Source organism: Larus michahellis, chromosome 1, assembly GCF_964199755.1.
Source record: "Larus michahellis chromosome 1, bLarMic1.1, whole genome shotgun sequence".
In the NCBI taxonomy this organism is placed as follows: Eukaryota; Metazoa; Chordata; class Aves; order Charadriiformes; family Laridae; genus Larus; species Larus michahellis.
The window spans coordinates 194,210,718-194,234,293 of record NC_133896.1 but is presented as its reverse complement, the minus strand read 5'-3'; the positions used below and the strand labels follow the sequence as shown (position 1 = coordinate 194,234,293).

Here is a 23,576-nt window from a genome sequence, read left to right as displayed (position 1 = left end):
TTAATCCTTTCTCCTTGCAGCTGCACTGGGGCACGTGGATAACTCATGTCCCGAAGTGCTGTAAAACACCCAGAGAAGAAAATACATGAGGGCTCTGGGGCAAAGCAGTTTACATAGAGCCTGGCGCAGCCCTGTGTCACAGAGCAGTGCCACAAAGAAAACCAGTTTGAGTCCAAAGCCACTTTAGCAGGAGTTTCTGACTTAGAAGCAACATCAGATGAATGTGGTTCGGTGGCAGTTTCATCTGTTCCTGCAGCGCACTGACATAGCTAAAACCTTCAACTCTTCAAGTTCTATTCTGAAAGTAGCACAAAGGCTCAGGTCAGGCATGACGATGAGGTGCTCACCTGTAAGCAGGCCATTCTCCAACAGTTCTCTGCACCAACTGCTTCATTGTCAAATGGCACCAGTCCTTTACAATCGCCCTAAAGTGTCCAGTCGCTCCCACTTATCACCCAGTTGCAGAGACTTAATCCTACAGACCAAGCACCTGCTTCAAAGTTTGTTAGAACAAGATCAGGAATTCTTACACACTGCCATTTCTAAACACTGACAGCCCCAAAGGTACTGAAGAAGTCATCAGGCAGTCCGCACAGGAGATTTGGACATAACAAAGTTGTAGGTTTCAGTTTTTTTCAGACCTTTTTAGGCCCATAATACTTTCCTTCCCATGCACTGGGCTTTGGCCACTCCCTAAAGATTTCTCATTCTAGTCCTTTCCTGGCCCTGAATTCTGCCCCCAGAACAGACACTTGCCTGTTTGTTTCAGGCTCATCATTCCTTTCCGCCAGATCAAAATTTAGAAGAAGGGACAGGGCATAGAGAAGATCGACAGTACCATGCTATCGCTTGCAGGGACGTCCCCATATTGCTCCTCCTCCTTGTGAAAATGGCATCAGCTTTCAATAGCTGAAGATGGGGGGATGAGAAGAGGCAGTCCTTTAGCTACACTTCGCTAGAGCAGGAGAAAATGTGGGAGACGGTCAACAAAAGGGTTTGCTCCCACCTCAATCCAGAAAGGAAGGCAATTTGCAAGGATGCAAGAACATTCACACCACGGCCAATTTCCTTCCAGGCCCAGCCAAACTCACGACACTCACTTGCAAATCAGAGGAAGAGGAGGTTAGAAAATTGCTCATATTCTCTACAGCTGCAATTAAAGCACTTGAAAGAAATATTCAAACTTGTATTTGCAAACACAATCCCAATGTGTTCTTAGTTGTTCTGAATAGAGATTTTATTTCAAAGGACATTTCACTACACCTTATCTTTGCAGTCTGTCAGCATAGCTGAAATACAGCAGTAACAGGCAACTTGAACAATGAAAAAATCATAATTACTCCAGAATTAAGTCATACAGCAACAGCCCTTTCCCAGCACAGGCTCAGTGTAAGAAGGTTTGCCTCAGGAGCAGATTTTTCCTTGGCTTTTTAAAAGCGGTGCTCAAGTAAGCATGAAAGACCGCAGGACAAATCACCCCCTTCAGAAATTCCAAGGCTGGGGCACAGGAGTTTGCTGCAATGCAGAACACAGACTTTATTCCTGAAGAAAAAAAAATTAATAAAAAACAATTTTACATCAAGAAATTGAAACTTAGCTTAATCCTAACCACTGTAAAGTTCAATTTACAAAATCCTGCTCAATATGATTCCGTAAGAACCAGAGATCCCATTCTACACAAAACCAAACTTGACAGTTTAACGCTTTTTAGCCTTTTTGTTCACTTGTCTAACACTGAGATGATGAGCTTCTATGCAAAACTACACCAGCTGTGTGTTAAATACTCTTTTCTGGGTAAAGAGGCTAGACATCACTTAGCAAGTACATTGTTTCAGGAGAACAGCATTTAATACAGTGGATATTCACTACTTCTCACCTGTTTTCATCTGGAGAAACAGGGCTTCACAGTTTCTTGCGTGCCTCTGAGTTGTTTCATGTTCAGTCAGAAAAAAACAACCCACACCCCATGACCATTCAATAGATGTTTTCAGAAAGAAACTGCTTACTTTTTGCTAAAACACTCTGTAACAGCTGATGTCTGGTACTTCTTTTGGACTACAAGGTAATGTGAATTAGTTTAAACTTTGATTGATTGATTGATTGATTGGGAAACTAGGACTCAAATCGCAGATCAAACTCAGAAACTTAGGAGGTTACAAAACACTGAACTACTTTACATTCGCATCTACAGAACAAAAGCCAATTTGCTCTTGAGAAGGTAACTGTATTTTTATTTTCTCCTTCTCTAACTGATCTACAAATTAGAAGAAAAGTATACTCGGAATTACAGAATTTTTCAGAGTTGGAAGGGACCTCTCGAGATCATCTAGTCCAACTCCCCTGCTAGAGCAGGATTGCCTAGAGCACGTTACTCAGGGCTGCATCCAGGCGGGTCCTGAAAATCTCCAGAGAAGGGGACTCCACAACCTCCCTGGGCAGCCTGTTCAGTGCTCTGTCACCCTCACCGTAAAGAATATTTTTTCTCATATTTGATCGGAACTTCCTATGTTCCAGCTTGTGCCTGTTACCCCTCATCCTGTCACTGGGAACCACTGAAAAGAGTCTGGCTTCATCCTCCTTCAACCCACCCTTTAGATACTTGTAAACATTAATAAGGTCTCCCCTCAGCCTTCTCTTCTCCAGGCTAAAGAGTCCCAGCTCTCTCAGCCTTTCCTCATGAGGGTGATGCTCCAGTCCCTCAATCATCTTATCTGCCCTTCGCTGGACTCTCTCCAGCAGTTCCCTGTCCCTCTTGAACTGGGGAGCCCAGAACTGGACACAGTACTCCAGTTGTGGCCTCACCAGTGCATACTGAAAGATGGCAGAGATATTTTTCTGCAAATTTCTTGAGTCAAGATATAACGCACTGATTTTAAAAGCAGTTCAGAGTGGAGAATCATTAGAATTCAACAGGTTTCACAAAATAAAAAAAAAAAATATGTAAGAGTGCAATATGTTTTTATCTTTACACTTAAAGTAATATGTAATTTTAATTATTAAAATGCAAGACTACCCAACTGCTGACACAGTACCGAGGACACTGTTTAAATTTTTTACGTGAACACTTCATAGGATATTTCTATTGCTACTCTTTAAGAAAACAATTTTATAATTCAGTATATAATTCTGCATCATAAAGAAACAGCATAACCAAGATCAAACATTAGGAAGTGTCTAAGTAAAAACAAGTTTATTCATCTGTATTCTAGGCAAATATGTAAATAGTCATCAAAGCCTTTTTGCCATGACTGTAAACTTTTTATTTAAAAAAATTGTGTTAAAAACCAATACAGGAATTTCCGTTAATGTTCTAAAAAAGTTTGTTCACATCTTGAAAGAAAATACATTAGCCAACATCTCCCAGCAGAATTCATCTTTAAAAAAGTAAAACTCTAGGCAGAGCTTTTCTACAGTATAGTATCCTCTACGTTTTAATTTAATCACAGGATTGAATATCATTCATCTCTATTGTCTCTAGAACATGACCAAGAGTTTATCTTAAATAGATGATATTCAATGATGTGTTACACATTGCCACAGGTACTAACATTATTAGAAGAGTGCACAACTGAATTTCACTAAGAAGCAAGACCTTTCTATATGCTGCGTCATAACCCTTCCTAACCAATACAGTTAATTTAGCTATATGCCTTTAAAATCATGTACATTTTCCAAGGAAAAATACTAAAAAAATCCATGGTCCAAATTCTGCTCCCACTTATATTCACGGGATAACATAAGCACCATCAAGTCATGGTTTATAGCTGAAAGGGGTACAGAGGACCAGTGAGTTTATGAGTATAAGGGAGAGAAGAACTTGACCCATGTCTGTAAACATTCACAAAAGTCTGCAGTCAAAAGTGCCGGATAGGCAGCCTATCCGCAGTACAATTATTTCATTCACAGAGAGGTGTGAGGGCAGGGAGAATGTTATGGAACATTATTTTAGCGGCAAATTAAAATGCTTTTATATACTTTGAAAAGACATATTCTCACGTAGCTAAACCATACTCCAGTAAAACATAATCCACGTCTACCCAAATACAGTACAGCATCATTTCCTAGCTCTCCTGTTCAGATTCAGGCAAAGGAGTACTCAATTCAGCAGCAAGCCCATGACAATATTTCAAAGCGTAAGAAAACCCCCACACCCCTCTGATCTATCCTCCCCTTAACACACTGCTGACGCTAACAGGAGAACCTCACACGTACAAAGAAAAGATTCGAAGAACCATAAACTGACCTTGATCTATGCACACACAAGATGTGTGCATCTAGGTGGAAGATCATCTACAGCTTTAAGTATCTAGTTTCAGTCTAGATCTCATTCTATATTAACCACATATACCATATAAAATATAACAGGATAGGTGTTTATACACACTATTAAGTATACTTGTTCTCCCCATTCAGTTTGACAGCCAATTGCTCTATTTACATAAGCGTCTGTTTGAATGTCCCTGATCCTGTAAGACACCAAACATTCAACTCGTAAGCTAAAAGGAGAGTCAAGGATGCTCAGCAATTCACAGGATCAGACCCTGAATCAGTTAAATGCAATCACAAATTAGGTTTGACATCTGACACAGCCTCCAGGAATCATTTTACCCTCATGTTTTCCCCTTCTCTCCCCAATTCAGACCATGCTCCCACTAACGCAGAGACAGCCTTCAAAGTGAATAGGATCAGGCTCTGTCAAGCAACCACTGCAGTCTTTAAAAATGTCTGGTATTTATTGCCATCCACTCTGGGGCAGGCTTGTCTGCAATGAAAATGGTGTTCCTGGTGTTGACGGATAGTTAGCAAAACCTTCAGGCTGAGCTGTATAGTTCTCCAGAGCAGAAGCAGAATGTGCCTTCAAGGAAGAGAAGAAGTTAGGAAACAGCACTGATAAAACAAAGAAACAAACAAAAATCTAAATGAAGCAAAATTTCAGGCACAATACCAGTCCGACTCAAGACAAACCTGCAGTATGCAAAGAACAGAGATGAGCAATGCACTCATATGCAGATGTTAAACTGTAGTGCAACTATTGCTCTGAAACACCAGAGAACAAGGAAAGCAGTTGGATTAAGAGGAAAAATGAAGAAGCGTTAATGGCATTTGCTTTCCAGTGGAGTAAGCCACAGCTGATTTGGAAGGCACAGCTTCATCAGGAGCTGTAGTATTTCACTGACTCTGAGCTTTCTTTATCTTCTTTGCTCGAGTAGCTAAGTGTTAATTTTAGTGATTGAAACTTGCAAACAAGAAAGGTGATGTTTCCTCAATGCAATCTGTGTACGTAGATTTCTACAGAACAAATAAATTCCTGAGCTGCAAAAGCAGCATGGCCTAGATTAAGTAATTTGCTCCTTCTGATCTATTTCCCTTGATATTCAAAAGATATCTGACAATATTCTGTATATTGAACAGTACTTAGACACATTCTCCATTTCAAAAACCGATGTGTCACAGAAGAGAGAAAATATTAATTCGAGACATTCAACTGCCTCTTTCAGTATTTTGTTGAGAAGGACAAATTTCCTACCAGAATCCTTAATCTGTACAGAGGCTGTTTTTAACAAAAGACAAACTAAACATCTAAATACAAACTCTAATGATAGTTTCAGTTAAATTAGGTAGGCTGATGACTGAAACAAGTTGTTTCACGGACAAGATAGGTGATGAAACTACATACACATTACCTAAAGCCACCTCAAGCTTCTATTACAACAACTGTATTTGTGGGAAGTTTCAAGAGAAAGGCACAACCACAGCAAACACAAATTCAAGACTGTCTGATTGCGTGTGTAAAGAGGCACGTAACTCACAACAAACTGGTTTTCTACAGAAATTGTGAAGAATTAAAATATCAGACTGGAACTGAGCACAGATTTTGCAACTACATTAGATTTAACACAAACCTAGCAAAAATTTCACTTGCATGTCTTTTCCACATTCATCATGCCCAGAAGAACAGTACATTGGCAAGTTAATATGAGTCGTTCTTCATTATTATCCTTGTAGTCAGTTCTCAAACACGTTAGGCATTTTAACCATTTACTGACTTAAACTAATCCCAAGAAGTTAACGTGCAACTACACGCTCAAACGGTTGCTGGAAGCAAAACAGTATTAAAAATAGGCACGTTACCTGTAGTAGTGCTGACTGCGCAGCCGCACTGTGCTGCAATTCCTGTAAGGAAGATTGTGCGGCACTCTGCGGAAAGCCAGGGATACCAGGGAGAGATAAAAGACCAGGAAAAACTGCATTTCCCGGTGTCTGTAGTCCAGAAGTCAAGCTGAAAGAATATTAAGATGAGGCTATTATTAGGAACATCTGCATCACGTTTTATCCTGTGTTTCTCTCTCTATAAGCTTATGTCTATATAAATTAGAAAAGCACCTCTTTTTCTACAACTCATAAAGGCCAGAATTTCCAAACAGAAGCCCAGTCTCTACCCACCTACGAATTATTCATGCACATACAAACCAAGATTATCTGGAGCACACCTAAGAAGGGAACTCAGAGATTTTTGTACCTCGGCTGTGCCTACAGTTTGCACACAAAAAAAAACTTTACAGACAAAAGTTAATGTTGCATACTTCCTTAAAACATAGGAACATCTAAGATATTGTCTGCTATTACCTGGATGTGTCAATGGATGCCCACGTGGAATCCATTCTTGTAAAAGCCTAGGAGGTGCCAAGTATCCTCATCTGGGAAATAAGATCACTAAGCACCTCACTGGATTAGACTGTTGTAAAGGGGACTACTGAGGACAACCTATTTAGTAACTACTCTATCAGTTTCTAAAGACAGGTGGAAATCTACTGGTGAACTAACTTTAAAAATTAGCTGCAATTACTAACTATCAGTGAAAATAACGTCTACACCTAAAGTAAAATCAGTGTTTTTCAAGAGAAAAAGAAATGGTTCTGACCTCCTTCAGAAACAGAAACATACCCAGCCTGCGCAACAAGTGCAGAGTTGAAGTTTGAGCTAAAGGCCGAGGCAAACCCTGGCAGGACCGGAGCCGGAGATGGGGCTGTGGCAGCTGCCGGCAACGGTGCAACTGCTGCTACTGCAGAAGATGCCTGGAGGCCAGGGAAAGAAGGGAGAGCAGGAGTGACAGAGGGTGTGTTAGAGACAGGAAAACCAGGGAAGGATGGGTTTGATGATCCCAGAGGTCCCTGGGCAACAGAAAAAAGGGAAGGGACGGCACTGGACAAGTTAAGCGAGAAGGGTGGAGCGGAGACTGTTGCTGAGGCGGCGAGTCCTGAGAGTACGGCGGCGGTGGAACTCACATGAGGGGCAGACACGGCTGAAGCGGTTGTAGACGGAGTAGCTAACAAGGACCCTGGGAGAGTGACGGGTGGCGTAAGTGCTGGATTACCAGTAAAAGCAAAGTTACTGGTTAGAGACGTAAAAGGAGGAAGTCCATTGAACACAGGGGCAATGGGAGCAGACGAGCCATGTGGGGCGAGGGAAATGGAAGCCAGAGAACTGGAATTGTTTAGAGGAGCACTCAAAGAGGAGAGACCCGACAGTGCTGGATTCAGGGAACTGGGTAAACTGACTGGCACTGAAGCTGCGGAGGTGTATGCACGCCCCAGCGCTGACAGTCCTATAGTGCCATGAGAAGGGCCAGCTGAATGAGAAGGACCTTTGAAGGCCGAGAGGGTAGGACTTATGGGTTCTGTTTTGACCAGAACTGGGATACTTGTGGCAGCTGGGGCTGATGGCAGCTGCTGATCAGGATTAGTAGGGCTTGTGCCATGCAAGAGGGAGGCTGATGAGCCACAGTTGACTGGCATAATTGATGGCGAAGTGGTTAAAGGTGACTGTGCAGGCAATGTTGGAGGAGTGGAACTAGAATTGGCCACAGATGGGGATGGAAGACCTGGAAAAATGGCCAACCCAGGTGTGGAGGAACGCTGTGGGGTGGGGGTGGCTGATGGAGTATAGCATTTGTTGACAGAGGAAGTGGGAGGGTCAGAGTTTTGATTAGCAAGAGCAGACAAAGAAGCAAGCTCACTTGTCATAGCAGAAGGTAAAGCAGATGAATTGATTAATGAAGTGTCATTTGATGTCAGAAATCCCTTTAAGACAGACAAAATTGGGTTAGGCAAGCTAAGCGAACCAGGAATGGTAGTGGCAGGAGAATTAGCAATTGTAGATGGAATGGGACTAGAAATCCCTTGGGCATTGGGAGGCAAGGACAAAGGGAGGCCAGCAAAAACTGATGACAATGGAGTGGGATTATTAGTGGAAGCAATTGAAGAGGTTGCAGGGAACGGGAGGCCAGCAAATGGTGCAGCAGCAGATGCAAAAGCTTCACTAGGCGCAGGTGTGGCGCATGGTGTGGAAGAACCTTGCGGAGCTGGCGTAGCAGTGGGTACAGAAGCCAGCCCAGAAAAAACTGCAGGGATAGGGGTAGAGGTTGCACTGTGAACACATGTGACAGGAACACCAGGCAATGAAAGGGATTTGATGACAGTAGGGGTTGGGGTGGATGGCTGAGATGTATGGATGGAAGAGGAGACCTGTCCTGGGAAAACAGGAAGGACAGGGGTAGACATGTTCATCCCAGATATGAGTGGAGTTGCAGGTGCTAATGGATGGCTTATTGCCTTGACAGGTGATGGGGTAGGGACTGGAGTAGCAGCAGGTGTTGAAGGATTAGAACCATGAGGAGTAAAGAGCTGATTCGCTTGTGCAGAAAAAGCTGCAAAGAAACAAAACTGGTAAGAATACTTGAAACTGTCAGAAATGTTTGAAATCAACACAAACACATTTTATACAGCATTTCAAAATATGATACACAGGCAATAGCTAACATATAATGTCTGTATATAAACAGTGAACACTGGAGCCTATGAATACAAAACAAAAAGGTACGTACAAACACATCACACAAAGTTGTACATCATGAGACTACCACTCCTCTTTAAAACACTTCGTGACATCTGCTACCTCTTCATGATCTCATGCAAGACAGTTAGATACTCAAATATGCTCGGTAAGAATGTCTAAGTGATACAGATAAACACCCTCCCTCTGGTCCCTAACATCTGGCAGTACCCAAACCAGATCTAATATTCCACTGGCATCAGATCACCTGGGCTCCTCTGCATCCACTGTCACTGAAGGTCAGAATTTCCTTCAGAACCAGTTAATTCAATGTATCATGATTTCAGAGAAGTTTAGTCAACAACTGAAGAAAGCTGATTTCAGGTGCTGGTATTTTTCTTTCCTTCAAAATCAGGTCATTCTCTTCACTGTGTTTCCTTCAGATTTTGATTCTAAGAAGGTACACTTTTAAATTCATGTATCACACTACAGTATTAAACTAACATTGGCATTTGACCTTATCAACAAATATTTCTGTAAGTCTGAAGTCAGGTGTCTATAATCGAGGCAAGCACCTGCCACTAGGAATATCAGCTTATATCAATCCTACAAAGTAAGTCAAAGACACATCAGTTAAGCTGAAGGAAAAAAAGGCAGGCACACTGTGAATGGGAATGTGGGGGTTAATGGAAAGAAGCTGCATTTATGAACACTGGCATGTCAAGAGCCTTGATATGCCTCTATCTAGTTTCTTTTGGAATATGTGTCAATAATCATTCCCTCAAAACAATCCTTGTGCATTATTTTACTTTCAAAATAATCTGTTTAACCGTAAGCAAATCACTGATCTAACCAGTCAAATTCACCACCCATAACTCCGTGACAGCTTAGATTTCTCTTTTGCCAAAATTCTACATGTACACACACAAACCCAGAATCTTTAAAATCTTGGACATAAGTTGATATGGCAAACTCCTGTTTTCTGTATCTTGAAACTCTACAACTAGCAAGTTTGCAAACTATTTCCTTTCATATATTCTTTTCCAAAAACCTAGACCCAGATTGCTTGGCTCTGGACTCTGTCCTTTTCTCATCCTGTTTCCAAGCTGAAGGCTCTCCTAAAGATCACAGTTGTTAATCCTGACAGCCAAGTTTATCATCAGAGAAATACAGCTGCAATATGACCCAGAGCTGTTACTGAATTTCACTTCCTAAGAGAAGATTTTATTCCTTACGCTGTATTCATTTGGCTGTATAAACTACCTGTAAATACAGGCACACTTAAAGGGGTATATGTGAATAAAGTGATTCTTTGAAACAGTAACATTTCTGTAAACCCATCCCTGGGCATAGAGGAGAGAAGATAAGGCATAACTTCCCCCCCCCTAGAAATATTTACAGGAGCTAAACTTATCATGGTCATTTTATCTATTTTTGGATATTTGTTAATATGCCTGACTCAATAGTTAGTAGATTCTCAGTTTCTAATTGTCAAAGCTAACAAAGCATTATCAAAGTCTTTGTGTAAGTAGTTCATAATGGAATTTGTTATTATGATTTGTACTAGCTGTACAAAGCATACGAAGTACCACATGATTAGAGACCAAAAAAAACCAAAAACACCACTCTCTCTTCTGCAAAAAGAATCGGAATTTAAAGGGTAAGATAAAAGTGGAGGTAGACACAGTTGGATATAACAGGCTAGGATAAGACATTCTACACATGGATTTCAACAAACTACAAACAAAGAATCTGCCTCCCTTGCATTCCTAGCTTCCCATTGCAACTAATATATGAAATCAAAATGTGAATGAATTTTCAAATAGATGTCCAAACTTTTAACAACTGCAAAGATATTAATGAAGTGCTTCAGTGCACTACATTGCAAAGCATGTTTTGATTTAATTTTTCATATGGTTTCTCACATACTTATACGCTGAAGAATATAAAACCTTAATGGGCTAACACAAAAGGCCGAATTTTAACATTTCGATGCTTCTAAGTTTCAAATGCCTGATATGATTTTTTTCCAAAATTCTCAAGGGATCTTACTCTAACAGTAGTCAAATACTTAGAGGCTTATGAAAATACCACTAAACAAAGAAGTTGTTTATATTTTCTGAACAAATAACAATGATACAATCAACACAAAAATCCCCCAGTGGATCTGCAATTTACCTTGATTTTGGGAAGGTTTTGCCTGGCTGGAAAGGTCCTCATTTTCTAAATGGAGAATAACAGCTTGTTATTTAAAAGCAAATGACACTCCAGCAGTGAATGATCCATCCACAACAATGAATTAGAAAAAATACCATCAACATTTTTAAAGGTATGCATGCTTTACCTGATACCACCTGATTAGCAGTGTATGGGGGAGGAGCTGGTAAGCCTGGAGCTATGACATTAGCCATTGGAACTAAGCCAGCATTGTTGTAAGCACCTAAAAGAACAAATGCAATACACATTTCAGTGGTCAGAAGAACCCATACTTAAAAGAACCAGTAAGCGTCTTTTCCATTAAAAGAACATTTTCAAAATCATAAGACCAAAAAGCCAGACCAGTTAATCATCCAGGCTGGATGCTGGCTTTTGCTAATGTCTGCCTGAGTGACATGCATCGTGATCCAAATTTTAGTAAGGGCAGTTCTCTTGAAAGAGCCTGAAAAAGTCAGATTTCAATTGCTTTCAGTTCCTTTTTGCCTGAAAAACTCAAAGGGAAGGCGAGACTCAGATTGTCTGCAGCATCTTTTGTTCTTTTTCTACTCCTAACTTAAAGACTGTTGCAACTTTTAACATTAAAGCCTTGACAAACAAAAGATTCAAACATACCCCAGTGACCATGACCAGCCCTCCAACACTAGTCAAAAAATTCAGAGAAAAATGTCCCATCTCAAATACTTAGTTTATCATTCTTCAATATATCTTTAAATGTTAATAAATTCAAGTGGGTTAGCAATTATTTTAATATAAAATACCTATTGTACTTAACATATAAAAAAATACCTTTTTTCCTTATTCTTTGGAGCAACTCAAACTGTTACATAGCTGTGGTATACAGTTCTGATGAAGAACATCAGAATTCAAATCACAGGAATATAAACACACTTTGCAGTGTTCCTGAATGAGTATTTTAAGAGCATGAGAACTTATGCTGCGTGGGAAAAGGTAGCACTTGAACATTACTCAAAGTGCAGTAATTTGTCATACATAACTCCTTTCTGATTTCACACTTTCATAATAGTTCTACCTAAAGTTAAGATTTCTTGCGTGACAACTGTTGGCTGAAAATCAGAAAAGTAACTAACAATCATTGCATCACCCAGGAAGGAAATGTTAAACCAATACATATAAGAGGCAAAAACCAAAACATCTTTCTGACCGTTCTGACCATTGCTTGAAAACCATCACATTTAATAGCTTCAGGACAGTATCTGCAATCTCATTTAGCACATTATATTTATATATATTTTTTTATATATATATATAAAAATATAAAAAAATTATCATCAGTTACGAGTTCCATTGTCACAAGAGTTTTTTTAAAAACCATGTTGCAGCCTACTAAGGCCCTGAAACCCCAAAAGCGGTTTCATACCCTAAAATATACTAATATTTACATCCAGTCACAGGCCAAATTTTGTGCCCTAACTTACTTCAGACAGGATTTATTTAATATAAATTTGAGCTAGTCTACAAGTTTCCTGTACACTTTCTGGGGAGCAAGTCATTTCTAGGGCACAAATCATCAGACTGACTCTAGCCACTAGTAGTGCCAATTTTTCCAAACTGACTGTGAAGAGACTTGCAGACATCAAGTGTGTTAGACGACTCACCCTTCAACACGTATGTGAAGAACTCTACCACACTTTCTTATCAACTACCTTAAAAACTCCCTGAAATCCCTACCATCAGTGAAATGCAAGCTTCCTAACCAGAGCACTCCTTGTTCTGCAGTACAGAATGGCAAGATTAGGAAAAGCTTTCAGCTGCTGCTCAAAAGGACCAGAGTCTGACTACCTAAGTACTCCAACCTCTTCTTCCAAAGAGACTGCAATTGCCTTGCTGCCTTCCAAAAATGGCTCGAATCAAACAACTGATGTAGCAGAGCAAGAGGAGTTTATGAAGAAAGACGCAATCTTACCTGAGGCACAAGGCTAGGAACAGTCAGGCCAAACACAGGAAAAGGCTATCACTGTGTTCCTTCTGAGACTGACATCTACGTGCTTAAACTTTTCTCTAAGGAAACTGTTTTATCTTCATTGTGACAGAGAGAAAGTAAAGCTGAAGGCAACTGAGAAACAGAGTAGCCCCTTGAGCAAGTTCCTATATATTTCCACCCAATTCAGGCCTGTGCTTGACCATTTCCTAAGTTTGGTACAACAGCAACAAGCCAATAGACCTGTCGAGCCAAATCTCAAATGTTGGTCAAACATTACAACAAAGGCACAGGCCCAGTCTTGTCTGATGCATACAATGCCTCCCACAAATTAAATATTTTGTCATCGGAACAGGATTGTAAATTTTCCTTATGATGTAGATGTTGAGAAAAGAATATAATGTATTCCTCTTTTTATCAACTCTGCAGTCATGACAGGAAGAGGCAGAAACCAGTACCCAGAGCAAGCTTAGGGAGCACAAGCCAATTTCAGATATGATCATGGTCAGAGAAACTGACACTTGACACTTATTACTTAAAAGGCAAATGGATGAAACAATAGCATCAAGCTAAAACACACAGAAGCCTTACTTGGTGCAATAGTTGCGTGTGGCCGACATGGTGGGATGGGGTATGGAACAGGTTTGTGTGGATTGTAGGTTGATGGAGCCTACATAAACAAAAAACAATCAGAAGAAGCAATAGTGGAAGCATTACCTAATGTTTCTCAGACAAAAAGTTAACATTCAGATACTACAACAGACAGCTGTTCTTCACAGGAAAAATATGTGATATCAAATTTCTTCATAACATCCATAGTGACTGCAAATATTTCACTCTTTCTGAAAAGAATGAAACAAACATCACTAATATACATTTAGGTTTTAAAATAATACTGAACACAGGTGGGAAAGGGAACTCCTTTCTGTCTCGTAGTTTTCACACTCTGCAGTCTTGGACTGACTTCTCATTTTAAAGATTTAGCACATTTAAAACTAACAAATACTTATGAAGTTACATGTCCCTACACCTTAGTGAGAAAATCAATAAAAGTGAAAATAAAACATTTGGACAATATTTCAAAGTAGTATCAGGTTCACTGAAAGTTTGTCCCACATGCTTTAAAATCCTGAAATACAAATCAGCTGTGTTGTTAAGAAACAAGAACCTCCTTCTCAGGCACTGCTGTAATTCAAGTTTCCAAGACGCAGGCACTTTTGTGTTCATGTGGGAATCCCTCAGAGATTGTAATAAAAAATTGCATATATTTCTATTTAAAACTTCCACTAGATCATAATGAACTACTAAAAATGTTTTTAGTTTTGTCTTCTGCTACTGTAATTTAAATTCTGCCTTCAAATGCACACACACTGTATCCACTAGAGACCCTTATCCCCCACAGATATAAACCAGAGCTTCTCTTCAAATTAAATAAAAAAATACTAGGTCATATTATCTTTATTATAGAAGTTTAGCTTTGTTTAAATTGCTGCCCTGCAGTCTTCTTGGAACATAATAGCATTTTATATAAAAGCCTCATTGAATTGGCTGGTGGTTGGATTTTTTTTTTCTTAAAGTTTCATTTATTTACTCATTTATCAGACATACTGGTTTGGATGGTCCAAGTATACGAGCTGCTATTCCCTTTCCTTCGTTAGTGCATTCTTCTGTATCCTTTTTGATAGGGGTTCCCTGAAACAAAAGAAAATTAAACTTTTAAGTATTTAGAAGTAAATCTTGCTATACAATTTCCATCATATTTGATTTTTTTTCTAAAATACATTTGAGTTTTTGAATATTCTGAAAGTGATACTCGACCATGTTTGTTGGGAAAAAGAAACTGCGTTCTAGGCTTGTAAAATGATAAGTACCAGCATTCCAATAGCTTGGTTTGTAACACTAAGCTTTTGTAAAGAGATACATATTAAACAGTCCATGTTTCTGACATAATTAGAATTCTGCATTTTGATTTGTGGACATGATAACTTACATTTTGCAGTCCTTTAAAGTATTCACAGGAAATACTTCACATGGTTGTTCAAGAACTACACTAAAATTAGCAGTGTTACTGTAGTGGCCATATTAGCTCATCTTATCAACCTACCAGTAAGGTTGTTTATACCTCTCCCGATTCTGCCAAATACTGCTGGAGTTTACAATGTTTTCCTTATATGAACAATGTTTTATTTATGCAGTAATCTTTACTTGAAGTGGCATAGAAAGAATGGGCAAATAAAAATAATGCAAGTTCCCTATAAATGTGTAATGGGTTCCAAAAAAACCAACCCCAAAAACCATTGTGTTTGACTGCACTCCTCCTTCCATATATATATGAATCCTGGGTTTGCTTATACTATAACAAATCCTAAATCCAGTACGCCGTGAAAAGCAAAAACATAGGATCATGCTTACTGGGAAAATTCCATTTATGCGGCTTGGTTTGCCCTTGGGATAAGGGTTGCCTGGAATCATGCCACAGGATGATATCATAGCATGAGGAGCCTTACAACCCGTTTTTGAAGCCTGCAAAATAATCAAGAAAGGACATTATTTGCTGTCGATTTCAATGCTTTAAAGAAATTATTTACTATTTCATTACATTTGGACTGCATGAATCAGCCTACATGAAACAATTCAAAGCTTTGCCTCAAATCTTCTTCCCAAATACTCCAAATAGTGTGAGGTTCTGACACAGTCCCCTTTGTTTTGAATAACTCCACTCAGACCACTTATGCTTCCACTGAACTTGAGGGTTAAGCACTTGGTGTTCTCTAAAACACATGCAGACTGTTTCCTTCAGCATTGCTTGCAACTCTGTGCCCCTTTTTCCATATGATCCTAATGCCTGACAGAAATTTCCTTTTTTTTTTTTCCCCGCATGTATTACATAGCTCTTATCTTTTTCCAGCTGCTTCCTTCAGCTTGTCTTCCACCAGTAGTTCCCAGCAGTGCTCGTGGTAAGTCCTGACCCCACAGTGACCATAAGGGTAGAAACAATACTGTATCTGGCAGAATCAAGGATACTAGAGTATCTTGACTACCTGTTCAAGAATTCTTCTGCATCTTTTCTTCTCTGACATATTAATTCTGAACAGATCTTCAATAAGGCGATAATTCTGAGCATCAACAATGTTGCTATAAATAAAGACATTGACAGATGATTACTGCCATTCCATATGCTTATCAGAAATAATGCAGTACTGAAAAGTGATCAACACTTATTCAGCCAGTTCCCAGCAGTACACTAAGAAAACCACAATTCATTTAGATCATAATATTACTATAATTATTCAATTAATAATTCTGGGCTTAAATATGGTCTTCATACCCGTACATGAAACATGGTATTAGAATTAAATATCAATATGGAACAATGGACAACAATAGCTAAACTTCATGGCAAAAATAACTATGTTGAGAAAATGAATTTTGCATCACAACCAGTTCATTAGAAACCTTTAATTGCTACTAGCACACAATTCCCAGCACAGCAGAAAACCAGCAGCTACTCAGTTTGCCACTGTTTCCTGCTGGACTGGTGGAGAAACAAATTTTCATCATCTTTACTCCAGAATGAAAAACATGAAACCCGTGGCAATTCTCTCCATGTTCTGCAGAGCTAGTGGAACCCTTCACACAGTTCCAAAAAGTACCTTTCCTTTCTCCTTGCTCCTCTCCCAAAAATAACACTAGACACAGCAAAGAGAACAACAAAATGTGCAAATACAAGGAGCCTAGTGCCTGATTAAAAACCCTGTTTAAAAATGCTGACCACAGCACCTTTACCGCTGTCAAACATTACCCTCCCCATGCAAACTACTGGAATTACAATACAGCCCCCAAAAAGGAGGGCTTCCCAAATGCAATCAGCAGAATGTTGAATGAAGGCATGAAAAACACCTCAAAGAATGGTATTAAAATGGGAATGAACTTTCAGCTGTGTTCTCTAGTTTTGAGTAGCAAAGTACACAGATTTGGGTTAGGATTTATGTTTCATGACTCCCTTATTATGTTCTTGCACTGTAGAAATTTAACAGCTAAAGAAGTGACCACACTTTCCCCCCACACTAGCTGAAGTGTAGCAACTAAAGAGTCTGTGAGCTCCAATCTCATTTCAAGAAGCAGAACAGGTTAGTTTAATGCACCATTGAACTTCCTTTAGGCTATCCTGTTTTGTCTTGGTCTAAAAGAGACTAGGAGCATTCATACAGTTTCTTAAAGCTCAACTCTGAAAGCAAGATCATGTCTATGTCCTCAGTCTTATTTGTTTTATGGATATTTATATAATGAATTTATATGCCCCAAAACATTCAAGCTGGCTGCAATATATAGCATTCACATGCAAGGCAGACATACTTAACACCAAAAAAAAAAAAAAAAAAAGAAAAAAACCAGAACAACACTTCATGTAATAAATCCCGTAAACCATGCAGAAGAGTTCCAATATAAACATATGTAAAAGGTAGATAGGTCCCCTGAAGCAGCTGTGTTCAGTAAAAAAAAACAACTTTCTGTGTAAAGATCCACTTTGAATATATACACATCTTTTATAGACATTAGACTTGTAAATCAAATGTGTCAATTTAAGAGATGTATTTACTTAACTCATTTTTACATATGTAATATTTACAGGGCTTTCCAAATACAAAATGGTCAATGCCCAGAATAATCTGGTCTCAAGCCTTTTACATTTCAGTGAGCAGAAATAAGCTTAAGGCCCTCTTTGTCCTCTACATGATTTGAAGACACTGTAAAAATATTGGCAAAGTGTCAGTTTTCCAGCAGGCAGAATCCCACACACTCAAGACACAGATGAACTATGGAATTTTGCACAATGTCTATTTCTAATTCTTCTTTTTATGGCCCCATCAATAATGGATTTGTGTTTTACCTTAACTGGCCACAGGGCTTCCTTCTAGAAGAATCTTAAGTTTTATATACTGAAATATTAGTAAAAACAATACAACTTAAGGAAATACAACATGAGAGATACTTACGAAGCTAAGATTTCAAGGGCAATAAGTTTATCTTTACTGAATGTGAAGCAGTTGAGAATATTAACCATTTTCGATGCCGGAACTGCCACTATTTTCTGACAAGTAAGCAAGCAAGAAAAAAGTGTATATAAAATAAGACACTACAATTATTTTAAACTCAGAACACTACTCAGTAACAGCTTCATATCATGTATATCAATAAATGTTTAATTTTCTCTACCTCCTACTGGGAAGGAGACTCTATGCGCTAAATGCTGAACAAGCAACTGCAAAAAGCATTTGCCAAAAGCAGAGATATTAGGAAAGTTAACAATAGTTTAAAAGGGCTACATCTGTTATTGTGATACACAGGAAACTAAGAGATACTTCAGTCAGAAAAGATACCCTGGTTAAAAGCATGACGTTTCGTATTATGATACCATTGAAAAAGAAAGAGATGAAGAGGAAACTTTGAAGACTAAAGGGTAGGCTGACCCATCAATTGCAAAAGTAGACATCACAAAACTAAAATAAGATTAAGAGGACAAACTTACTCTACAAGATTATGCCACAAGAACTTACATGTTGTAAAGCCTTTATTGCCTTGAGCTGTGGTTCAGCCCAGGAAAAGTATCTCAGTAACTCAACAACCTGCAACAGAAAAGCCTTCAATTGATCTTTTATATAGATTAAAAAAATTATGCTAACACCATCAATATGATCTTTCTGATTTTAGAGTATACTGGTATACTGCTAAAATACACGTGCCTGCCTGTGATGGCTGATAACATCGACACCTACCAGCATCTAACGTTCTTTGTATTTCTAAGTAGGCACCTAAAAATTCTATGTTGTGAGATGAAGTTTTTCTATGGAAATATTTAAAATACTTACTCCTCTCCATATATTTGCATATATGCGCGATTGCCACAGCATTAGAATAAAAAAAAAATCAAATCTTTCTGAAAAAGCTTATAAACCTTCAGTATCTCAAACAGCATATTCACCAAACATACACACACACACAAAAAAAACAACAGAAGAAAAAGAAACAGGAAAAAAAATCTACATAGTACCAAAATAAGTTGGACATTTTTTACTACATGCCAGTTTAGAAAATACATGCAAAATAATCCTACATTCCATGATGATCAATTTGTCCAATTTTCCCCACACAATAGGAACGAAACTGTAATGATTTTGATAACAAAATAACTTGGAACTATTTTTAACAGATTAATGCTGATATAATAATGGGGAATTAAATGTCCTCAGTTAATAAATAAAAAAGGTAATAAAAGTATGATGGGAGACGTTGCCTTTCTGTATTACTAAATACACAAAACCAATAGCTCCCATTAGACCCATGACAGTGTTGACTTTTACCTGTTCGCTAGAAAAGTATCCATGAACATATTCAATGGCTTTTAATTTGTACTCCGTCAATACAGCCTAGAAGATATAGGGAAAAAACCCATATAATTAGTCCCTCAAAAACGATAATTATAGCACAATCACCTGCTAGAATAATACATTAATCTAAAAATAGATTAATATAATTAATATAAACAAATATTAAAATTAAATTATTAATTATTCTGTCACCTTACAAAGTGACATTTGCATCAATTACACTGCAATATTCCTAAGTAACAGAATACTCCTTAGATAATTGACAGAACAATGAAAAGCAGACGTAATTTAATTCTTCTGTTAAAAAAAAAATCACTTTTTTTATTTATTTCATTTTGCTTTTTTTTGTTTTTTAAAACTGCACTGAGAGAACATCATCATCACTCTTCATTTTATCTCTAAGGTTTACATTAACTTTACGTTAAACCAGATAATACAGTTGATTATTCAGACAAACTCTCTATATGTTCCCTGTAAAATAATTAGCAAAGCATGTTACTTCAGTGAATTTATGAAGAGACTGGGTAACAAGTCTCTACAGACAGAACCAAGTATACAAGGAAGGCTGCTCCAGAGGGTGATACTGTCTTATCATTACCTTCCCACAATTCAAACTTCAACATGCAATTATACAAAGCAATGGAAGCAGAGCAGTTTAACACAGTACTGGCCACTGCTTTTGACTCATGGCAAGACAGCTTTGTTGATAACCATGTGGGCTACCTAATACTTCCGCTCCTTCCTAATTCCTTCCTCTCCTCATGCCCAGCTCACTGATAGACACACAAGATGTAAAGAAGATAGGTAACAGCTGAATTCCTGCCCCAAACTAGTGCACACACCTTTCTTCCCCAGTTTCCAAGGGCGCCATCGATTGCTAGCTCTCACGCTTATTCTCAAATCACCTCCAGCTTCACTCACACACCCATTTCTGTCTTCTTCCCAATGACCTTAAAACCTACCCCTATTCCTTCTTTTTTTGTCCTTGTCCCTGCACACAGACAGATGTGAGGTTCTCCATCTCTGCAACCTGACTGTGAGTAGCACAGGTGCACAGAAACCCACTCAAATACTCTTTGAGGCAACCCCCTTCCTTTCTGTACCTCATTAAGAGACGAACACTACCAGACACGCTGAAGTCACAGGGAAAAAAGAACTTCTCTCTTCACGCTCATTTTTCCTTCTCTCCCTTCCGTTTCTTCCCGTATTTTGGAAAAAAGCCTGGTATGTCATATAGCAGCTTCTTTACCAAAACAAATGTCACTTTTCCTCCTTAAAACAACTGAATGACTTCATAATATGAACACATTTCTATGCATATTTATGAAAAAAACACACCCCAAACATTATTTTTTTAATAATCAAAAATATATATGGGTAAAGATAGAACTAAGCTACACATTAAGACATTTAAATAATTGTTCCCGCTAATTGTAGGACTGAAAATGGAACATGCCAACACAACTGACTTGTAAATCACACAATAAAGAAGGTTCTACCACAGAGCTAGAAATGAAGTTTAAACAAAAACCTAGCAACAAGGACACAAGATAAGCATTTGGAGAATGAATGTTAGACTGGAACAGCACAGCTATTGTTAACACAGCACAGCACTGATCCTCAGATGAACAGTAAATTAGGTTTACAGGAATACAGGCAGACAGCATACAAGAAACACAACTGCCTAAAATCACATGTCAAAAACCCTTTTGTTTGAAGTCTTTAGTAATCACAGAGCGTACTCTGAAGGGCCGCACTGCAGTAGTAATATTTGAAACATTATTCCCTCCCACCACCAATTCTCAGAGAAAGTATTCATGTGAAATTTGTTCCTTGATTTTTTTCAACAGATTTTTTGTAAAAGTTCTTAGATTGGGAAGGAAGTCCACACACTGAAATATGTTTGGCTGTCACGCTTTTAGCTGGTTACAGAGCACGGAACATGGAATATATTTTATAAAGAAGAATTTATGATCATGACCTTATGTAAAAACGTTGTGATAACAAAGACTCCTCGCCGGAGCTTTTGTGTACAGTAGTTTATACCTTGAAATCTTCCAAAATAATACTACTGCAACTGCAGCCATCACTGTATCTCACGCTAAAGAGAAGCTGAACTGAAATTCAACTCTAGCACCCAAGTCCAAATAAAGGAAATGACCTCTTCCAGACAACCCATCATAACAAACACACACCTTTCACAAAAATGCTAAGGATTCCTTTTCTGCCATAAGACAATTTTATCCAAAACAAGCCCTTAATTTTCACACCAAAACAGCTTTAACAGGACACATGGCTGTTCTACCGTGACACTTAAATCACCTCTGCTTAACTACAGCAAAATATGTCATACCAGGTTTGTACTTCTCATGCAAGACACAAACTATACTTCCACTAACCTGAGAGGTTCTGAAGGATCCAGACACATTTTCCTAACCCCTTTTCCACTTCCAGCATTTGGGGAACTGTCCCAAACACTAACCTCTGGCTTTCCTGTCAAAAGCACACCACTGTGCAGAAAGAAATAACAGGACCTGCCAGACACCAGGAAGCCCAGGTTGGCATCTCCACTTCCTGCAACTAGGAGGTATTTTGCTCAGTGAGCTTTTAACAGGAGATGCACAAGCACAGTTCAGAGCATGCATCAAACCCCAGGATTTCACATCCTGGAGGAAGGTGTGCGCACACTCCTGAACCGTGGGAGACATGGCTTTGAACAAGAGCAGCAGAGCACAGCTTGGAAATCAGCCCTCTCACGCCATATTTGTGTGCTTTATCTCCTAAATCACCATATAAAAGGTGGATACCTCACACTAGAAGTTTCCATCTCTGGTTAGGCCAAGCAAATGCTATCCCTCCTCCTAAGTAAGTGATACTTGGCTATTTTGCCTTTTTTTCCCCCCCCTTGTTCCTTGACAGTGAAAACACCACGATGAACTTATTCAAGTGCTAATTTCAAATGAGCACTCTTCCTGCACATGTTGTTAGCTAAGTGGTAGCAGTCTGGACATTCAATATCAAGTTTTCTGAGAAAATAAAAATACCTCAAAGAGAGCAAGCATGTCACAGCACCTTTACACCCAACTTACAAATACTATAGATACACCAGCAACATAGGATTATAGTTTTTCCACACTGAGGTGAAATTTAGTCCTTATTGAATCCTGAAGTGATTCTTACAGAATGCAAACCTTGTGTGTTCATTAAGAGGAATATTCTACCATCAAATGGTTAAACTAACACGCAAAATGAGAAGTTACCTTTCTAATTTCATCCAGCACGGTTTCAAATGATTTCTTATCCATCTTTATTAGTTTATTCAATGCAGGTACTTAAAACATGGAAGAAAAAAATAAAAAAAATAATATCCAGGCCAAAGACTTTACTGACAGTCTTTAAGTATATAGGAAAAAAATATTAAAAAGCAAGAAAGCAAAAAAGGCAGCCTGGGATTCTCTCGGCCACTGGGAATTCAGGGCTGACGTCTCTGCAATGCCGGACAGGGCGCAAGAGACAAAGGCAGGCCGCCGGGCGCGGAGCGGACCCGCGCCCGCTCACTGCGCGGCTCTCCTCCTAGCGCAGAAAGAAGGGTCCGCGGCAGAGAGAGAAGAGGAGGCAGTGCCAGGGAGAGGGCGGCCGCCCAACGACCCCGCCGAGCCGCTCCGCTCCGCTCCGCTCCCCTCAACACGCGGCGCCGAGGCCCGGCCGGCCCGCGCCCGCCCGCGGGGCGCTCCCGCACCCCATAGCTCGCTGCGCCGCCACCCGCTTTGATCCCGGCGGTCAGAGGCCGACGCACTTCCGAGCGGCCGCCGGGGCGGCGGGGCCGAGGCGAGCCGGGAGACGAGAGCGCGGCGAGCAGCCCGGAGCCACCGACAGGGCACCGCCGGCCCTACCTCTCTGCCGTCGCGCTCCTGTGACAGAGAAGAGCGGAGCCGAAGGCCCCTTTCCCATGCTGGTCGCCAACAAAGGTGCCTGAACAGAAGTAGCGGAAACTCGAGAAAGACTCGCCCCTCTTCCAGTTCCCAGGTGTCGCGCTGAAATGCTGAGCGCTGCTGCAGTGTTGTCCCAAAGCTGTCGCGCCCTGTCTGGCCTGCCTCTGCGCTGCCACCGCTCGGGTCGGAGCCGGCACGGTTGAGGGCAGCCCGGCGCAGGGAGAGGCGGCGACGGGGGACGAGATCGCCCCCGTTCCCTGGTCCACA

At 39.7% G+C, this 23,576-nt stretch overlaps 1 protein-coding gene across 5 annotated transcripts; it reads right to left on the bottom strand.

The window, feature by feature from the left end:
* Positions 1-1,208: 1,208 nt before the first annotated feature.
* PROSER1 (proline and serine rich 1) lies at positions 1,209-23,495 on the bottom strand. Of its 5 annotated transcripts, none has more exons than XM_074566829.1 (13): positions 22,638-23,495; positions 19,351-19,416; positions 18,547-18,615; positions 17,986-18,080; positions 16,030-16,123; positions 15,401-15,511; positions 14,597-14,680; positions 13,580-13,658; positions 11,177-11,272; positions 11,011-11,055; positions 6,946-8,707; positions 6,133-6,280; positions 1,209-4,855 (listed from the first exon to the last, which is right to left on the bottom strand). In XM_074566829.1, the coding sequence occupies exons 1-13, from the start codon at positions 22,680-22,682 to the stop codon at positions 4,733-4,735; spliced, it is 2,817 nt and encodes a 938-aa protein (XP_074422930.1). In that variant the 5' UTR covers positions 22,683-23,495; the 3' UTR covers positions 1,209-4,732. The 5 variants fall into 5 exon arrangements, with proteins under 5 accessions (XP_074422930.1, XP_074422936.1, XP_074422944.1 ...); XM_074566835.1 differs by having other exon boundaries at positions 1,209-1,542; XM_074566843.1 differs by lacking the exons at positions 16,030-16,123; positions 17,986-18,080.
* Between the last annotated feature and the right edge of the window lie 81 nt (positions 23,496-23,576).

Excerpts from the sequence above, each read along its gene's own strand:
- PROSER1 (XM_074566829.1), bottom strand. The coding sequence starts at position 22,682 with ATGGATAAGAAATCATTTGAAACCGTGCTGGATGAAATTAGAAAG. Across the intron at positions 16,124-17,985 it reads GCCCTTGAAATCTTAGCTTC|CAACATTGTTGATGCTCAGA; the intron begins GTAAGTATCTCT and ends CTTTATTTATAG. Across the intron at positions 15,512-16,029 it reads GCAGAAGAATTCTTGAACAG|GCTTCAAAAACGGGTTGTAA; the intron begins GTAGTCAAGATA and ends ATTATTTTGCAG.